The sequence below is a fragment of the Thermobia domestica genome, chromosome 2 (genome assembly GCF_964235325.1).
Source record: "Thermobia domestica chromosome 2, izTheDome1.hap1.1, whole genome shotgun sequence".
Classification (NCBI taxonomy): domain Eukaryota; kingdom Metazoa; phylum Arthropoda; class Insecta; order Zygentoma; family Lepismatidae; genus Thermobia; species Thermobia domestica.
This window is the reverse complement of record NC_137455.1, coordinates 110,289,328-110,310,637: the sequence shown is the minus strand read 5'-3', so window position 1 is coordinate 110,310,637 and position 21,310 is coordinate 110,289,328. Positions and strand designations below refer to the sequence as shown.

Genomic DNA, 21,310 nt, shown 5'->3' with positions numbered 1-21,310 from the left:
AAAAATCTAGTAAGATTTCATTAACTGAGAAAATAATGAGAAAAAATCTAGAAAAGACAACTCTCTTTGTCACGAACAGCAAACGAAACTACGTTTCTATACCGAAAGTATTTGGAAACGTCGGGTCTTATTAACTTCAATAGATGATTAGAAAATAAACAATCATGTTTTCATAAAGTATATATTGATAAAGTGTGTACTTCAAACAGATCATTCTGTATGTACAGGTGGAACTGATTTTCCACAAAGTTGAAAAATACACAAACAGTAGAAGGTGTAAAGTTCTTTATTCTAACTTAGGAATATGAGTAACATCCTGGTAGTACACCACCAAAGTTTAACATATGAGAACTTTTCTTGGAAGTTTAAAAACTCCTCAAAACGCTCACAGAAAAAATCTTTATTTTTTCCAAACATATGTTTTCTACACAGATTATGCTAAGATCTGAAAATCCTTTATATTCTATCATGGTCCACCTGTTTCTTCTTTGGATTAGTACAGTCCTATAGTAGAAGAAAATGAAATCATAAACACTGCTTTTAACTCTGTCACGTTATTTAAGATAATTTTTATAAATCAAGCTTAAGGTATGTTCACTGTAGTGTTTGAAGCTTTCCATATCCTGAACAAATTCTACATTAATGCTATCTATATAAATTGTTGCCACTTCATTTGTCTTAAAATACTCGCATAATGACTTTAATTTCAAGTCTTAAATCTCAGTACTATACAGGAAGCTAAAATTTTGCCACTTGTTAGTTTGTTCTGTCAATACCTGGAACTCAGTTTTCAAATTTGCTTGATTTTTTAAGGGTTTTCAATAAAGATAAATGTTTGTTACATTTCGAAACATACAAACTCAAACAAGCCTTTCTTCTCATCTTCTGATTTTACTTCACATTAGGATGAACAAAGAATATACACTTAACTCGTGCTCAATTTCCCACTGAATGAGAGTTTTATTTTTATTTATTATAAAACTATCCTTCCAGGAATTTCTAAAATAAATTAATAATGGCATGATTTATGTGAGACGAAAGAAATCGATGGTTCCATTTTCCAAAAAAATCGTATTCGTTCTTCCATCAGGAGACCACCCTTGTTTGAAAGCATAGTGAAATTGGAGCCAAATTTCTCTGATCAATTCAACAATATATCCAGCAGTACGTACACATATAAATACTATTATTGTTACTGTTATTATTTGGGACTATTATTATTATTAAATTAGACTTAACTTCAAAATTTGCACCTGTCATATAGGTAATAAAGAAAAGAAAATTACAGTCAAATTGTTCCTATATGAGAATAAATGATAATAAACTACATATTTCATTGAAGATTCTCAATTCAGAAATTTTATTTTGTGCAAATTAAGACAACATTATTTACACACCTATAGATCTGAAAACCTTAATGAGCAATGTGCAAAATCTTTCTTTTTATGACTACCGATGCATACCAACGAATTAATCATGTTTTGCTAACTTATAGCGAGTTTTATTACATTAGCGCTGTCCATGAATTATTTAGATAGCATAATCTTAATTTTGACGACTTTAACATTCAACTCACGTAGATTTTCTAAACTCAAGTGACTTTTTAAAAATTTTGTGTGTACATGAACTACCCAATATATACCATATATTTATTTGCCGCCGATTGGATAATCTTACTTTCTGTTTGCGGGATCTGCAAAACTTGAGATTTCTTGCGCGTAACTGAACAGTTGAATCTTCACTAACATATGTCTGGCCGGAATTGCGATTTGCGTCACATGTATTCTCGGTGGTGCAAAGGAATGTTAAACTGCAAATAGCCTTCCTTTAAAATGATCTCGCGGCTAGCTTTAATTTATTGATGAAGCAAACTTTAATTAATAATTGTTGAAAGTAAACTAAGTTCTTAAAAGGCCACCGTAATTATAGTTCTAAAACGTCCAGTTTGTTCCATCCTAACCCCAAAAGATGGGTGGAGGAAACCAAATACTTAGAAAACTATGTAACACAACATGACACGGCACAAGATGAGCACAAAAAGAATTCCTTCGTCTTTAGCCTCACAAAGGAGTGAAGCGAGGTTAAAAAAGTCACCAGTTAAATCTCTATTTAAAGGGAGTTACCTCCAACACATACATACACAAGCATTTACAAAGAAATCGAAAATATTTCTTCCTCTGTGCTGTATCAAAAGAGAACTGAAAAGTTGAATGTCTCCTTTATGTACAATGTGGACGGATGTATCATGTACAGGACGCTGTCTTTACACAAAGAGGAAATCTCCTCTATACACAAGCGTTATCTTCATTCCATGTCAGTAGACATTTTCCTTCATTACGTTTAAGGTCAATGGACGAAAGTACTTTAAGTGTATTTTCTTTAATTCCTGTTAATTAGGCAACACATTATCAAAATTAAATTTATAATAATACAGTAAATATAAGAGGAGAAATATTTTTGTGATACAATGAACATTGACCAAAGTAGTCAAACATTGACATAAGTATTTCAAACTTTCATTTAATTACGGCATCATAATACGTTACGTTATAATTTTTATGGAAATATAATGATTTATATTCATTAATATTAATCTTAATAAATATAAACCACTTTATTTCTTGAAAAGTAATAAATAAAAGTAGGGATAGGAATGACGAGAAAAGCATTTAGGAAAAATAAAAGTATTTTTTGGTGTTTTTCAATAAAGAGTTGAGGAAAAGACTCATACAATATTTCGTTAAAGTATCGTACTGTTCAGAGCAGAAACATAGATACTAAACAAAATCAACAAAATACTAGAGATTTTCGTGATGTGAGCGTAGGAGGGAATGGAGAAAATTAATTTTGTTAAACTGTTAACGAATGAGGAAGTGTTAGAAATAGTAGAAAAGAAAAGTACTATTTTTTGTTGTAATTACGAAAAAGAGAGAAAGAAAGAAACTAATTGGGACATTGGCTGAGACGATGGAATTAAAAAGAGCGAGGGGCTGAAGAAGTTCAACGGACAGTATTAAAACAAAAAATGACTGAACGAAGATGAAGAAGTTAGCTGAGGACAGTCACGGACAGAGTTTGTCCTGCAAGTAATGGCAGTATATATATAATATTAATATTATATATATAACTCTTATAATATTAATATCATATATATATATATATATATATATATATATATATATATATGTATGATATTAATATTATAAGAGTTACTTAAAATTTATTATTTTTCATTGGAGAGAACAACAAAATTTTCTTTGTTTGGACTTACATTGCGATAGTTATTTGGAAAATAATTTTCAAGTCTTCTAATTTTCTTTTCATGCATTATTTACGTGAGGTTAAAAAGAGTTTGCAGCGAACTATAAATCTAATAACCAACGGATTGCAGTTATTGTAAGCTCTTAGCATACTTGAACGTAATTTCAAATCCTCTCAAAAGAGTTTCTCGTATTGAAGTTTATGTTAGCAAAACTAGCTTAAATTTTTAATCCATAAATACATTCAATCCATGTAAGAGTTACCTTTTAAAGAAGGACATAGTTATAGTTTAGCTCAACAAGTATGGACATTTCTCTCAAATATTCATCTTGTATAAGTTAATATTGAGAGTTCAATCAACTCAAGTATTTGGTTGATTTGAAATGAAAATGAAATGAAATATTTCAGTTTAACATTCCACGATTATGCTTTTTAGGCTAAGGGAGATAATGATTAAGCAAAATGAATGATAATGGAAGAATTGGTGGAATGAGAAAGTGGAGAAACGGGTGTACCCCGAAAAATCCCACGGAAACGATGTTGACCACCACAAACTTACTTGCCCGGGGGTCGAACCATGGCCCCCACACATCAGAGGTAAACGCTGTACTACTGAGCATCCGTGTCCTCCTGGTTGATTTTACCAAGGAACACCCGAACCAACGTAAAGACAACAAATGACTCTGTAATTGCTTGCAACTCTCTACTTATTTTTTTTTTCAAATTGATAATTAAGAACAAGTGAATCGTCTATAGAAATTCATTAACATTTCGTAAAATATATCAAAACTTCTAGCATTTTTAAAATCGTTACCTTAATTTTACAGTCGTAGAAATAATCTAGTTTTCGATGTTTCACTAAAAGCAGAGATTAGTATAAATTTCTCAATTGCGGAAAAAAGTCATTCTTCATTGTTTTTTAAACCAAATCTTTATTAATTTGGGGGGGGGGGATTTCAGTAAGTTCAAACTGTAAATTTGATGTCCCATAGCTTGACAAAAAAAAAAGCTTCACACTATAACATTTCACATATGTTCTAAGCTTGTTAAGGTCTATCGCATGAGAAGTTTGGTTGATTTCGTGCGATATATATATATATATATATTGTCCTTGAAACTTTTAAACATTCAAATTTTGGCTGTCTTAGGACCGGTTCACCCAGTCACAAGTTGTAATATGAGTCTCGTTTAGAAAGGAACTGACTCTGGAATGTAAATTATTTATTTATTTATTTATGTTCACGTTTAAGTTATAACGTTTTACACACAAATTAAAAATATATTTAGATATTCCTGTTGCTCTGCAGGTAGTTTAGTTTCGTGACATATTTTCTATAAGTGCAGGTGTGTTTTGTAGTTTTAGACTAGTAAGACTAGTCACTCGATATAATTGTTTTCTGGTCAAGTACCACTTTAGAATTATTTTTCTTTTTTCTCTTCTATTCACGCGAAAACCAACAAAAATATTTATCTCTAATAACAAATTGATATACTATACAATATTTATTTAAGTAAGCAAAACAAGTATGATTTAATGTTTCTTGTGATGTTATGGCTCTTGTAAGGTATGCTATTTGTTATTTTTCTTGTTTTTTGTAACTAAATAGTAAATTTGTCTCTCCCAATTGATGGATCCTTTTCAATTAGCCTTGCCATAGCAGACAATTAATAGTAAATAAACATCCAAATCAGTCAATGTCGCTCCAAAGTAGCCATGGGAACTTGATATTATCTGTTAGTAAATAGAAGCAGAGAATTTGGTTGTCACGTGATCATCAACACAAGCAAGTTCTTATCCTCTTTTTCTTTCACTTTTCTTTCTTTGAAAGTTTAGTAACCTTCTCGCAGCAGAGTTAAAATGTCAGGAAAGCAATTTACAATTCAAAATAAACTCTTATTCCATGACACAAGATGGATGCAATTTTATACTCACGTATGACGGATAGCTTTCATGCTATGTCTACATTCCGGCACTAGTCTTCTCCTTAATATTTTTTTCAAATATCAGCCTACTTCTAAGTTGGTTGACTGGAAACAGTATGTCAGAATTTTAAAGAATATCTCAAGAATTTTGATCCTTCTTGTTACTAGTAGATTCCGGAGTTGAATATCAACCTCCTCTTTTATATATGTTTAAATCTAACTTCTCAGTCGTTGCCAAATATAATCAAACACGGATATTAAATGCCAGCAGAGCGGAAGTATTGTATTTATTAATGAAAATTACTTAAAGAATTATTTTCTAGAAAATACTACTACAATATTGCAATGTACATAAATAGAAAACAAAATTACACATAATCTACTCAAACACAAGTTCACCAAACGTTGAGAATAGTTGAGTAAATTCTTATGAAAATTCAATAGGCATTATTCTTAATAATAATTATTACAGAGCTGAAGTTGGTGAAATGTCATCTTTTTGGAAATGGCATTGTGGATACAATGCCCATTAAATACACATAATATTACATTTTGTTCTCAAATTAAAAAAATGGTAATTTTAAAATGCATATTTTGGAAATTTTGCCAATTTTCAGCTTTTAGATCAATTTTTCCGATTTTCGGTCATTCTTTTTGTCATTATCCCTAAGCTTCGGTGATTCTTGCGTTATTTTTGGTAAGCTTCTGTAATTTCTATTATTTTTGTCATTCTTTTAATTTTGGTACTATGCTTCAGATTTTGCACCGAGGTAAACATATTTTTCTCATAGGATGGCAATTTACAAGCAAAGTGAAAAAAAAATAACATCTGAACTACGTATATTTAGCTTTGTTCCTATATTCTCAAGACAGTGGTGATGTATTGCAACCGTATGTAAAATAAGTCAAAAAAATAGAATGTTCATTTTCATTACATATTTCCAAATTAATTTGTATACGTGTAAAATTTTTAAAATAATTTCTGACGTTTAAATTTTTACTTTTCTTGATGGTGTGTGTTTTGGTGGAAAGAGGAAACGTGCATAGAGAGTCCCCTCCTCTTTTGGAGTGTTTAAGAGCAAGTTGAAGTACTATACTTATCTTATAAGATCAGATCATCACGTTATGTTCGCTACAAATCGTGGGTTTTATCGAATATTATATGTTAATTTTTATCTTTAAGTAAAAATATGAATCGACCTGAACATATACAAACAATTAAAATTAGGAATCATCAAACTTAATCTTTCTTCATTACGTATGGAATTTTTTCGAAAATTTGACCTTGTTCATTACTGAAACCATTAATATTGTTTAAGTTAGAAAGAATTATTAACCATTAAATTGTGAGTGGGATCTCTACTTTTCCGATACTTCGTAAATTTTGATATCCACTGATATCTCAAATAAAAATTTACTACAGCATGGCTAAATAAGAATATTGTCATTGCCATAGGCTAACCGACCTACCTGTAAGAACGTACTGATAAGTTATCAAAAATACCTGTAGTTTAAAGTACTCAAAATTATTATTTGCTTATAAAATTAAAACGCTTATAATGTTAATATTGTTTCAAAAAAAATATTATATAATCCCGCAATATATTCTGTCACCATCTCCCAAAATTTGGACCCAATGATTTCCTTTTTAGATACTTCTTTATGAGTGTACTCCCGTATAACCAAATAATATAGCGACTTTGCTATTGGTTCTTGATTGGATTTCACGTGAGAGCGCTATATCCTAGAATCCTAAGATTGTAAATTAATTGAAGATCTATTTAAATTACTAAGTACCAAACTCCAATCTGATAAGACAGAGGTAATGATGGTGCAACTCGATCCACATAGTGGAAGTTGTGTCATTTCGATAACCATAACCACAGACAATTCTGTCTTGAATTATGCGTTGTGTTTTCCTGACAATCAAGTTGTTTGCCGTTGAAGTAGTTCTAAATAAATTCATAGAGCGCGCGCTCGACTGTAGTGGAGTGTTTCACTAGCGCCATGGGAAGGGTGATTCAAAGAGTTACTAGAACTTCCCGTAAAACCACACAAAGTATGTGAACAAAGTATCTTGTGTGTTTTTCTTATTTTATACTTTATTTATTTATTTATTGATATCCATAATTAAACACCAATACTCTTCCTCTTTTCCAGCCAAAGGACCGTTCAAGAAACCAAAGGATGGGACGTCTTCCGTGTTCTCCCACCAGAGTCAGACAGTGGCTCCATGGCAAACCAAAAATGCATGGAGATCACAGTCAGAGTTCTCAAGGTGGTTGCCTACTTGTTCACTTTTATCATGGTCCTCGGATCAGGTGTCATCGCCAAGGGAACTGTCTTGTTCATGACGTCACAGATCAAGAAAGACAAAGTAGTGGAACATTGTAGTAAACAGATAAGTAAGTGTCTTAAATCTGTATATTATTTTTGCTGCCATCGAAAAAAGAATTTCATTACCAATAGATTATGATGATAACTTCTAATACAAATATTTGAGTTTTCTAACACTCGACGTTAAAATGGAAGACATACAATTATTACTAACATATATAGAGTTTAAGAAATGAAAAACAAAATAGAATGTTTAATAAAATCTTGGAGTTTCATTACTTTACATAAAATGTGTAAAAATACTGTACACTGTTTGACAGTAGGAATAACACAAACTATTTCAGATAGTTTAATATTAGTTATGTAAACTCCGATGGAGTTATTGTCTCAATACGAACTATTATCAGATAACTCAATATTACTTATCTGCGTCGTGAGTGATTTCTTGATAGTATCTCATCCATTTCTTGATCTGTGGACTTTTCAACCAAATTTGTTAGGAAAAGGGATTAAGTAAGTTTATCGATTATCAGTTATATGAAATGATTTGGCTCTATACGAATACCAATTTTTTTTATTAGTAAAAACAAAACTCTTTAAGGAAACCAATAGAATCTTGTGTGCTTAGTAGAATATATACGAGTAAAAGTTCTTTCAATAATAAACGAGCTGATTCTGTTGATTCAAAGATAAAGAACTTGAATCTGAATAAGTGATCGTCTCGCAGTTCTCTCAAATGTTACCAGGAACTGATATCACAATTTGTCAGTAGTTTGTGGTTGATAAGTTAGACATTAGGTTTCATTTGTTGGGCACACAGAAATAGAAGATGCCACCCACGAAATAATTAGTGTTCCGTCCAAGACATTCACCGCTGTAAAACATGAATCCATATGCATGCTTTCTCTGTTACTTTCCATATTTTTTGCTTTTCAAAAACATTTAATAAAATAATAATTTTCTTCTAATACAAAGGTTCTAATCCTGTTAGTAAGCATGTTGCGGGAGCAACAGAATATTTCTCTCATTCACAATTTGGGAAGAAGTTCATAAGTAACAGAACATTTTCCTCTTTTCTGAAAACCAGTTTGACTTCTATTTTTGAGAGCAATGCCAATAATCGTCAAAAAAAATGATAGACGCAATTGTCTTTTCCCAAACGTTGAAGAAGGCAAACTTTTGCAAGCAAACATGCTAATTTTAAAATAAACTAATTTGAACATTTTTTTTCAGTTAGTTTTGAAAATCCACACAAGTGTATAAGCATTGCTTAAAATGAAATTATATCCATCAGTTTGCTAAATAAACTGCGGTCACTGATTTTGAAGATGAAAGTAGATTTTCTTTAGATGTAATAGTTTTGATATTACGTACACAACTGATAGATAGATCAAAGCATTGGAAAGGAAATTATGTATTGAGCTCATTCAAGAATTCAATATTTATTCTCAAAGTACTTAGTCAAAATGTACGTACAGATAGCAATAAAAGGCCAGCCTCAAGAATATAAAATTTCATTATTAACGGCCAAATAATTAATATATATTTTATTGCAATTTTAGGTACACTAAATTGTTGTGTAATATTTCAGAGAGTTATCGAATTTCATCAAATTTACTACAGTTATTCTGTAGAATGTTTCTTACGTACTACTGGTTACACATAAATTGAGTTCATAAATTTCAAAAATATACAATAATGAAATGGAAATTTTTAGAGAGCAATGAAAGTTTAAATTGAGATCATGTCAAAACTCCATTAAGATTAAATTTTCTCTATCACTTGTTACTGATAAAAATAAGACATAGATTTACATTACATGTTGTTTCCTTTTATAATTCCAGGTCAGGGAAAACAATTTGTAACTCGTCTTCCAGAAGCAGATCGAATCGCATTTATGTGGTGCCTTCTATTCGCGTATCTAGTTCCTGAAGTAGGCACTCTCATTAGATCAGCGAGAATATGCTTCTTTAAGTCATGGAGAAGGCCTACGATGACTGATTTTATGGTGGTCTTTGGTATGGAAACTCTGCACACAATTGGTTTAGCTCTACTTGTCTTTGTCATCCTTCCAGACTTGGATGTAGTCAAAGGAGCCATGCTTACAAATGCAGTGTGTATGGTACCAGGAATTTTTGGTAAGAATTTCTTCGCCAATTTCTTTTATGAGAATATATACAGTATTAATTAATTTGAAATATTAAAAAATAAACTCTTACACTGTTATATGAAGCTACTAGGATAAAGAAATGAAAAGTTCCAAATACATAATACAGGGTGTTACATAAATGTGTTATAATATTTTGGGAACAAATTTCTCACATCAAAATAAGAAAAGAAAAAAAGTTCAAGTGGAACTGTGGTCGGAAGTGCATAGTTTCATTGTTATAGGGTGCCGAAAACGTGAAAAAAAAATGTGTTCACAGTTCCACTACTGTAGAACCGATTGTAGTCCGGTCAAGACATCACTAGGGAACTAGTATGTGAACTATCCAAATATTCATTTTTTTAGAACCTCCGGTACTTGCACGATAAATTTTAGAGAGGCTGTTTGGGAGTACTTGATCACTCTCCACCTACATCTCTAAAAGTTTGTGTGCAAGTACTGGACCATTCTTAAACATAGATATTTCGATCTTCACATACCAGTTTCTCAGTGAGGTCTTAACCCGACTACGATAGTCCCATAATAGTGCAGCTATCAACTTTTAAAGTTCACTTATTTCACGTATTCGGCACCCTATAACTCCGAAACTATCCACTTTTGAGCACAGATGAGGGATCTGTTTCCAAAATATCGTGACACATTTATGTAAACCCTGTAAACTTCTTCAGAACTAATGCGATTAGGAAAAAAAAAGTAAAATTGACTGCTAACCAAGAAGCAATAAAACTTCTTGTTGATCGAACAAACTTGTATGTTAGCTGTATCTGTAGTTAAATTTTATATATAGTATTTAAATTTTATATTTAAATTTTAGCTGTAGTTAAATTTTATATATTTTATATATAGCAATATTATAAAAGTTGTTCGTGGATAGTAACTAATTTCATAATCCACAATTCTTTTCATCCTACTAACAGCTACGCAATACGTCAAATAAATTAATTAATGAATGAAATGAATACATGAATGAAATTTTTAGAAATAAATGAAGTTTTTAACTTAATGTCTTTTGCTATGCAATCTATGCTAAAAGTTACGTTTGATTCAGGTAAATTAATGGTGAAGAAGATGAAAGAAAGATAGTTGTGAAAAATGGCAAAATTAGAAAACTCATTAACATGATGTTGTTCACCGTGAATTTATTTAATCTTAAATTAAACCAAATCCTTTTTGGTGAGAAGTGAGTGTCCTACTAGTCGATGTGCATAACACTAATAGAATATCAAAGAAATATATGACGCTTGATCACTTATGTGAGTTCAGTAGTAGATCTAGATGTAGATCTATCTAGATATTTTCTCATAGTAATGCTTTAAGTTCTTGATTATCCTTTCGGCAGCATTTGACAAAGAACACATTAATTTACGCTACAACTTCTAGTACTTATAACTTGTTGATGTCAGAATGTGAGCTTTAGTATCATACTTTTTTCTTCTTTGTGTCACAGGTTTGCTCTCCCGCAACGACAAAGAGGCTAAGCGTTACATCAAGGTGATAGTTGATATGGTAGCCATTGCAGCACAAGCAACCGCATTTGTGGTTTGGCCACTTCTCGATGGCCGTAAACATCCACGCTTATGGCTTATTCCTGTAGCTGTTTTTCTCACATCTTGCGGATGGTGGGAGAATTATGTTACCAAACAATCTCCAATAGGTAAGCTAAGAAGATGAGCCAGGGCCCAAAATACAGAACATTAATTTAAATAACAGAGAAATTTCTTAAATAACACTAACTTTCTCATTCTCCTGCGACTGGTTATCAGGTCCAAATGAACAGTAAACAGAACTGTGTTTCCTATGCTAAGTAAAGTTAACGCTTCTTAAGTTTTACGAGTGAAGTGAATAATCATATATTCTAGGTTTACTGATGGCATATTAATTTATCAAACGTAAACATCGTTATAGCTAGTTTCGAAAAAATCGAAAGCCCAACACACTTTTCCAAAATTTCCGGCTTGGAATGCGTACATATTACTTACCTCTTGATCTTATATTTGATCAACCATAATTCTATTTCTAAATTCGAAAATGTTTCCAAGACGTTGTCATTTAAAATAATTGAAAACATTTATTTCACTGTTATAGATGAGCCAATTTTAAAGTGACAAATCTCAGTAATAGTGAATTAGGATTTAAGGTCACAAATTATGACAAAATATGAGTTCAGATATGGCAGGAAAACTTGCTTTGAAATTTAATTTTTTTATTTTATCTGTAGTTAAAAAAAATTTCACTTTTGGAGTACATTTGTTACGTATATCACGTGGTTTGCTGGGAACAATCCAAGTTACAGAAGTTGATGAAAAATGAAACAGTGTAACATTTCTATACAGGAACTGCTCCCGCTCGTATCGTGCTGAAATTCGAAGGGACCATACACCCCCCCTTCCTTGACCTTACATTTAATTTTCCAATATACGAACCCTTAATTGGAATCTACTTTGAACATGTTTGTGAAAAAATAAAAAAAAAACAATTATGTTGGCAATGAGGATTGATCGACCGACAGCCCACAGTTATAATGTACGCTAGAAGGCATGAGAGCTAAGGATGACGAGTGTAACTCACCTGCTCTCAGAGTAATGTTACTTTGTACATTTAATGTATATTCGTATTGTGAGGTTCGTGTGCTGATGGAGAAACTCCCACAATGAAGAACGTCTGACTAGTAATACTCAAGCTGTGCATTAAACTCTATGAAAATGTCGACCAGATTATGCAGCATTAAGAAAACATATATTTATATCATATTTTAATTAAGATCAATTCTGAAATCTTTCCACAGCTTTGACATATTATAAAGTATTCGTTATATATATTATAATCTTCTTTATATTTATACACGATTCTCATACTTTATCGTATTATTAAAATCCTCTACTTCTTCATCGAATTCAGTAAATGGCTGTTTTTAAGACTAGAATTAGATTCTCAATGTATATATGCATATAGACATTATCAAAAGTACTACTTGATTATAAATCACTATGTTTCTGTAAAACTGCAAATCATTGATAGAATATGGACATAATTGCAACAGCTCGATCTAATTTTAACTATTTACTTTTATCTGGTTATTGTTTTTAGATCTAAGCAAAAATGTAATTTTACAGTTGGTTTTAGCACTAGACATTTTGATCCGAGGCTCTACACATTTACATGTTCATATTTCCAAACTAAATTACCAGTTAACAATCACAAAATTTCATCTACACTATATGTGATTTTCAGGCCATCTTTCTTTTTTTTTTAATAGTTTGTTTACGAGCTTCGATGCGAAAAAGTTGAAGATTTAAATTAGATTTTAAATTTTTGAATCATCCGATACAGATCGGTGTCCTTCAAAATACTTCCAAAATGTTATGTAATGCGACGGTACAGCTATATCATAGCGGCGCATTACACGAGATATGGGAATAATTATGCCACCAAAGAGGTAGTTTGAAATTTTAAACCCGTACTTTTACATATTCTGCAGTTAGTAAAAATAGTCTTCAATACACGATGTGGTCTATATACTTTATCATATCTAACATATGTTTTGATCAGCAGGATCTGATTTACAACTCATACGTAAATTGGTGTAAAATGAAATGAGCTGTAATTTTTCCACAACGAAACTACTTCCGGTTAGATCAAGTGGATGTTCACGTAAACGTACTTCTTGTCCTTCTGCAAAACTTGTTATGGCCTTTCTTTCATCATGAAATGCTACTCTTTGAGGGAGTGGAGAGAAAATGACAAATATAAAAACTATAGGAAGTTCTCTGAAATTTTACATTTAAAATTTGGTTGTAATGTGTCAATCAACCCCAGTAACAGTAGTATACAAAATGCACCTTTTTTTGATAATAAAAGATAATCAAATGATTACATTTATGGAAATTTCGAGTCGACTGTTATTAGTATTATTTTGAAGCTGCTAGAATTACCTAGTTCATTTCTTAAGTTCAAGTAAATTAATCCAACGTTTGTAAAGATTACAATCTTAGAATTCATGCATTATACTCACATTGTTTGTGTGTATTATACTTTAGTTTGAAATAACATTAATCTTTATATGCAATGTAGATGTGAGATTATTAGTTTACCTATATTATATTACATTTTTCTATTAGATGCTTCAAACAAAATATACATTATCTGTAAATTATGTACAACTTCCACTGAGTAAATTCAAGGCTAATAAATACAATAGACACATACAATTATTGTTACACTTCAGCTCCGTATATAAAAACTTATTTTCTTTTAGGCTTTGTAAAAACTCTAGGAAGAATCAAGGAACGTTTGAAGAGAACACGTTATTTCACATACATCTTTGTGTCCTTGTGGAAAATGGCCTGCTTCTTCAGTTCTACTCTCTTCATCCTCTACGTGAAAGGTGAATCTGTTCCCAACCTCTTTGCAATGTTCCCAACAGGATTCTCTTCGCACAAAATTGAAGTGACAGAGGTAAGTTTAGACTTCTTTTGTTCATTTTGATTAGAGATCAACGCCTCGATTTGGCATCGAGGTTCTATAAGACACGGACCTATAATTTAACGTTAGATCTTAATTGTTTGTATCCCTGGGAGGCATTAAATGACTTGTTAAGTTTATTTAGAGAAGTGTAGAAGTATTCGACATATCTGTTAACTGAATAGCCAATTTCTAACATTTTTAAGTTGCACCATAATTTATCTGGTTGCGACTTATTGTGTAGAATTTTGGTTCCAGATTTATTATCCATCGAAGTTGAGGTTTGGTCTTAATCAAATGATAACTTTGTCCAACTTTGATGAAGAATAACTCGGCAATAAAAAAAAAAACATGTATAACACAATATTGAACCTTGAAAAGTTTGTATTAAAGCTAATGTATTACCACAGAGCTTCTATTACTATTGACCCTACCAGGGGATGAGCCTTAGCTGACTTCCCGATGACATATACTGTGCAAGCAGTCCATCCCATATCAGTCATTGGGTTTGGCAATACACTGTATACTTCAACCGTTACTTGAGGAGGCAGTCCTGTATTATATGGATGGGGGAATAATAAATCCCAATCCCAAATTTCACCAGCTTGGGTAACGAGAGGAGGTCTCAATTCAAAATGGTGACTTAACACGTACCATGTGTTCCGGAAGTACCTCAATATGTTCATAGCATCTCTGCATGAGTTTGAACAATATGAGGTAGGTAGGGCCGGGACACAATCCTCCCTATGCTCAGGGGTTCCGGGTTTGGCTTGGACTCTGCCGAGCTGTGGTCAGACCATGGGATTCGGTAGCTGGTGCTCGGGACTGGCCTGAAGTGAGCTAGCCTCAATGCTCGAGTTCCATACCTTTGTATCTCATTACTTTGCTTGTAACAAAGGTTTTTCAAGCTATCATCGGTCGCACCAATGATGAAACTGGAAGGGGGACTTTGGTTGCTGATCAACCCCTATCATCTCCCAATATTAAGATTTCAATGAGAAGAAATTCAAGACATGAGTAACGGAGGTGAAACCATGGGTGGCGGTGAGGTTAAAATAATAAGATACTAACTGAAGAGTCGGCCTTTGGCAAACCATAAGGGAGGGGCAATGTCTTGACATCCCTTCAAGACCAGCCACGAACAACACCATAATGTTTCATACCCGCCCAAACCTCGTCAATCTATACCACCATGCTAATTTTGTTCAAAATCGAATGAGTTCCATAATCCCATTTTAGTGAAATTTATTGATTTCACTGAGTCCAAGCCCAATTTTCATGCCCAATAACTCAGGAATCAAAAGTCTACACACCATAATATTTCATACTAAGCTCGCATGTGTGCTAGACTGAAACGGTCTACCACATAACAAGTTTGGTCAAGATTGTATAAGTTTAGTCAAACGTGTTTTAGTGAATTTTTTTGTTTTCCCTGAAACCAAACCGAAATTTGACACCCAAATAACTCGAAAACCAAAGATCTGCATAGCATAATATGTTATATTCATAATAATCTCCTTGAGGTCTTTCACCATGACAAGTGTTTCAAGATTGAAAGAGTTCCAGTGATAGAAAACGAATTATAATATCCTTTCATAAAGCCCAAAGCCCAAGTTTGATACTCAATAACTCAGAAACTAAAGGTCTGCACGCCATGACATTTCACATCCATACTAATCTCGTCAAGCTTTACCTCCGTGTTAATTTTGTTCCATCGATCGCGTACTATATATACTTATTCTTGTCATTGATTTTATCTAGAAATATCAAATGAAAAACGAATATTTGGAATAAATGTAAAACACTTAACTGTCCACATTAAAAAAAAAAAAAACTTTAAATGAATAGAATAATTTTTATTCACTTTTAGGTATCCTTTTCTTTAGAGATGGCAACACTTTCGTTTGATTTTCTAATTTTAATTTTGGAACAATTATCATATATTGAAATTAAATACACATATCGATAACTGAAACATAGATCAAGTTTTTAAATCAATTGGATAAGACTGGAAAAGATTTTTCATGCTATTTCGTTTTTAACCTCACACAGACAGAATTTCCTAATTTTTAAAAATCTTTTTATCTTGAAATAATATTCAATTTAATCATGATCTTTTCATTGTGTCTACATATAATACATAAGAGTTTTTGGTTCGCTTTAGTTTAACGTCCCACGGTTATGCCTAGGCTAAACGAAACGTTGACCTAGTGATTATAGTGGAATTCGAACCACTTTGGTAGTTCAACTGTACCCCCACCGGGAATTGAACCCGGGACCACGCTATAATATATAAGAGTGTAAAATATGCAGTTTAAACGAACATTTGATCTAGAGAAAGAAAAGCATCCGTTATTATGTATATCAGGCTCTAAATAAATTCTCTGCCTGAAAATTTAAATTTTTGTTCAATACATAAAAGTATGTACACAAATTGTTCATGGTTTTACAAAAAATATCAGATTTATTGATCAGTTGTGATGAGGTTGGTTCATTTATAATAAATTTATTTAACCTTTTGATAGGTTAATGCTATTATTGGATAACTGAAAAATAACTATTTTTTTATTGATAAAAGATATGTATACTTTACATTACTGTTAATGAATTGTCTATCATGAGTTTTTTTTTTTAAATAAAGTAGACTCATTTAATAGTAATATCATTACATCTGTATTCATGACAACTAATTATTTGCTTCAAGTTTTATTTCAGTTGTGAGTCTAATAATGAATACAAATATTTCTTGTTGTTTGTCAGATACCATTCGGTAACTTTCAATACTTTAAGTAAAATACTATAATGTGAACTGCCTTTATTTGTTTACTTGTTTTTATTAACGTTTGTTACTATTTGCAGGTGAAATCAGATCTTGTAGGTCATATACTCCCTGACTTGCTAGAAACACATTCAACAGGAGACACTGTGTTTGTGGACGCTTCCTACAATACGGCCATCTTTGTACTTATCATTCAAGTTGTTGCTGCTTACCTTTCCTACATATTTGGTAAGAAAGACATGGAAAGATTTATTTTCAAATTAATGTCTTATGGAGTAAATACGTAACTTTTAGAATTTTACCCAAGTTCGATTACCTTTCTGTTTAGTCTTGCAAAAGTCTAGTTCAAATAAGATATTCCTGTTTAAAATACTGTATTAAACACTATAACACACAGAGTGAAAAAGTGACCTACTGGACCTGGACTCGAACTCAGAACCTCCGCATACTGTGCCGTTGTTTCATCAAATCACAACCGCCATAGGTGCTCGGTATAGGGACACAGAGATTGTCCAAGCACAGCAGGCCTATGTAGTACAACCCACGTGGTTTGAGTGGAGAGCACCGATCCCGAAAGTGAGAGAGCGACAGCATGCGGTCTTGTAAGAAAGTATATAACAGAGACTATGAAAAATTTAGAAGCTCACATTCAGTAACGAGTTTTGACCAAGAAAAAGAAAAGAAAAGAGAGACAGAGAGAATAAAAATGTTATTATGAATAGTATTAATACATCAGGGACCTTATTGGGTACTAATCTGCGTTATCACAGCGTAAAATTTACATTTTAGTTTTCGATAATTAATATAGCAGCTATAATTGATTGTTCAGTGGCGTAGCATACTTTTGCGGGCCCCCCGCAAAGTATAGAGAAGGGGCCCTAGTTGTAAAGCCGATAGAAGTAAGGTTGGAGTTCTACTTCTTTAAATCTTTATTCATCGCAAGACTTCGGGGCCCCCTATACCCCGGGGCCCCCCGCACTGCGGGGATTGCGGGGGCAGCTGCTACGCCACTGTGCTTGTTGTATTTTTTGCATTGCGTTGCGTTGCTATCCGCAAGTTTTTGGAAGATCGATACTGAAGGAGACCTCAGATGAGGTATAGTTTTTTTTTATACTTTCAATCTAAAAAAAAAAAACTTTTTCTGTAAAAATTATCAATTGACTGTGAGCTACTGCTCCACTGTTTTCTATTAGTATGCTGATATGTGTTGTTGTGGGTGAAGTGCTTAAGTTTGTCTATGATTTGGGGAAGTTACACTTAAGATCGTCCTATAGCTATCCGTTTTTATTTGTTTCTTTGAAACAGTAATACAGTGTATGCGTGATATGCGAGTATCGCATATGTAAGGGAAATATGAAGCAGAACCACTCTTATACTTTTTCTTGCATTGTATGAAAAATATATTGCATGAATTAGCATTCTTCTATCAAGCATTACAGCGTAGTCAGAACACTAGGACGTGATCGTTTAAATAAGGGCGGGATAGTTTTTTTTTATTGGGGGGGGGTAACTTAAATTCACTTTACACTCATATATACATACAACAAAAATTGCAAGTTTCAGGGGGATTTGACCCCTCCTAGCCACCCTCTAGCTACGAATCTAATTTCAGCCTACCCATTTCAAAACTTCACGCTACGTTACTGGTTAAAAAATTGGTTGTTGCCTCTTTCTTTGATATTTATTAAAGACATTTAGATTAGACGTTTTTAAACATTAATACTAAACTAATAACAAACTCTTATCATAATTATCAAAAAAGATAATAATAAACTTAATTCAAACCGATATTTTAGTTAGGTAACGCATCTATAATACAAAAAGTTATGTACCACGGACATAATTTTGAGTTTATTTTTTTAATTTATAAATGAAACGTAGGAAATTGCAAATGTATACTTATTGATTTCTTCGATTACATTTCAAAGAAAGGTGATACGATTAACATACTGTATATGATTTCTATACATAAATATTTTCTAGAATTTCTAATATAATATGATAATTTACCTAGGTATAATTATTTGAATCATAAAGTAAAGAAGACCTCAATAAATTACTTTTGTATTTTTAAAGGAAATAAAAATATTTGGGAACACGTTTTCCAGACTCTCTATGACTGATTGAAAAAGATAATATTTATACATGTTAATATGTCTAATTATATGAAAATTTGTGATTTCAGGAAAATTCGCCTGCAAGATTTTAATCCAAGGTTTCAGCTTTGCTTTCCCTGTAAATCTAACTATACCTGTTGCTATTTCTCTTCTCATCGCCGCATGTGGTCTAAGAAACAGTGACCCCTGCTTCTTCCATGGATATATTCCGGATTACTTATTCTTTGAAGCACCTCCAGTCTATCTCCTCAACGATTTCATTTCTAAGCAGGTAGGTTTTCCTTTTTGCCACTACCAAATAAATACTAGTTTAAACTTAAGACCAAAATTCAATCCTCAAAGAAAATATTCTCTAAGAAAGTGATACAAACGTTAGTAGGAGAGCAAATGGAAATATATTTTTTTCATCACCATCAAAGTGAAAGCTTGTTTTCTATATGCTAAATAAAAATGTAGTGCAATATTATAATCGAAACATATGATTTACAATTAAATTTAATCAAGGATAATATTTTTACATTCAAATTATGCCGTTAATAAGCTTCTGAAAGATGCTTCCATTGATTAGATAAATCAAATATTGCACTAAATGAAAGCGAACACCTACAGACTTGTTCAAAAAATCCTGGCCACTTACTTTCAAGAGCAAATTCTGCCAATCATACATGGGATATATATATATATAAATTGAGTAATCAGTTAAGTTCCATGTTTCCATAAAATGGTTATGAAATTGAATCAGATAAATACATTTAAAACAATATTAATTGTGTTTTTATGTTTTCATTAGAAGATATCAGTTACTTTATTTACTTATTTTTTTTAAATTTGACTCTAGACATCCCATAGACTTCCTATACGTAAATTCCACCATTGTTTCACACTAGTTAGGAAAGGAAATAAATCAACCAGAATATAAAATTGAACGTCCATTTTTGTACCTTTATATTTATTTACTTATTTATTTAAAGCAACTGAAGTACAATTCTAATCTTATGGCATTTCTTCGCCATTGTCCAATATAATATTTATTTGCTCTGAAGCATCGTACTAATTTTTTTGTTTCTGTTTGTATGATTTTTTTTAGCACGCTTGGGTATGGTTGCTTTGGCTTCTTTCACAAACATGGATAACACTTCATATATGGACGCCAAAATGTGAACGTTTAGCAACAACAGAAAAATTGTTTGTAACACCTATGTATAACGCACTACTCATCGATCAATCATTAGGACTCAACAGGAGGAGGGATGATGAAGCTGACGTAAAAACAGAGGTACGATTATTTACAATTATATTTTTTACATTTAGTTATTGCTTCCAACACTTAAGGGTTAAAACTATAATAAATTTTGGTTTATTTATTCAATACGTTTCAAGTGAAAATGATAAATCAAAATTTGTAACTTTTATATATACATTCTTACTAGAATGTCTGATATATTTTTTTAGTTTCATTGGACAATACGAAAAATACTTTGCCAAAACACGTTTATATTATGAAGGAAATAAAGCTATCTGGTAACAAACTTTTCTAACACTTACATTTAATTGAAAACATAATATTTTATGTACAATGATATTTTGTTATAATAATTTTCATATTTTTATTATATATTATTGATGGATGGTAGAGCTGTTTTTAAAACTTACATTTACACAAATGATAAAAAAAAATAACGAGAGAATAACTATTATTAACATTAATGGTTATGCTTGGCTGTTGACTTTAGTTAATGGTTCATAGATGGATGTAGTAATACGAGTTCAGATTTCTAGGTGATCATGCAATATACACTATTATTTTTTAAATAATTTTAAATATAGACTTACTCATACACAGTTTAGTTTTAATGGAGAAACAAAATTTGACATGGTTATTTACGTATATCAATTTAAAAAGTTTATAAATTTATTCAAAACGGCTAAAGTTGTTTGGACATTTCATATACCCTTAATTTGCACTCCTATACTTTATATAGGATTTGGAACTAGATAAAGATCCAAATAATGATGAATATTACGAAACAATCTCTGTTCATACGGATGCTAGCAGTTCAACTCCAAAGACAGTAAAATCTTCTGACCATATTACTCGAATTTACGCCTGCGCAACAATGTGGCACGAGACCAAAGAGGAAATGATGGAGATGTTGAAATCTATTTTGAGGATGGATGAAGACCAATCTGCCAGAAGGGTAGCACAAAAGTACCTTCGCGTCGTGGACCCTGATTACTATGAATTCGAAAGTAAGTGATGTATAA

At 31.9% G+C, this 21,310-nt stretch overlaps 1 protein-coding gene across 2 annotated transcripts in view; it reads left to right on the top strand.

The window, feature by feature from the left end:
- Positions 1 to 21,310, top strand: part of kkv (hyaluronan synthase-like protein kkv) — a 199,556-nt gene that overhangs the window by 145,915 nt on the left and 32,331 nt on the right. For both annotated transcript variants that reach the window (XM_081744907.1, XM_081744900.1), the window contains exons 3-10: positions 7,345 to 7,589; positions 9,366 to 9,659; positions 11,136 to 11,342; positions 13,944 to 14,143; positions 17,009 to 17,156; positions 19,114 to 19,316; positions 20,133 to 20,321; positions 21,028 to 21,295. In XM_081744907.1, the coding sequence (XP_081601033.1) occupies positions 7,345 to 7,589; positions 9,366 to 9,659; positions 11,136 to 11,342; positions 13,944 to 14,143; positions 17,009 to 17,156; positions 19,114 to 19,316; positions 20,133 to 20,321; positions 21,028 to 21,295 (1,754 nt within the window). The remainder of the gene's footprint in view (positions 1 to 7,344; positions 7,590 to 9,365; positions 9,660 to 11,135; positions 11,343 to 13,943; positions 14,144 to 17,008; positions 17,157 to 19,113; positions 19,317 to 20,132; positions 20,322 to 21,027; positions 21,296 to 21,310) is intronic.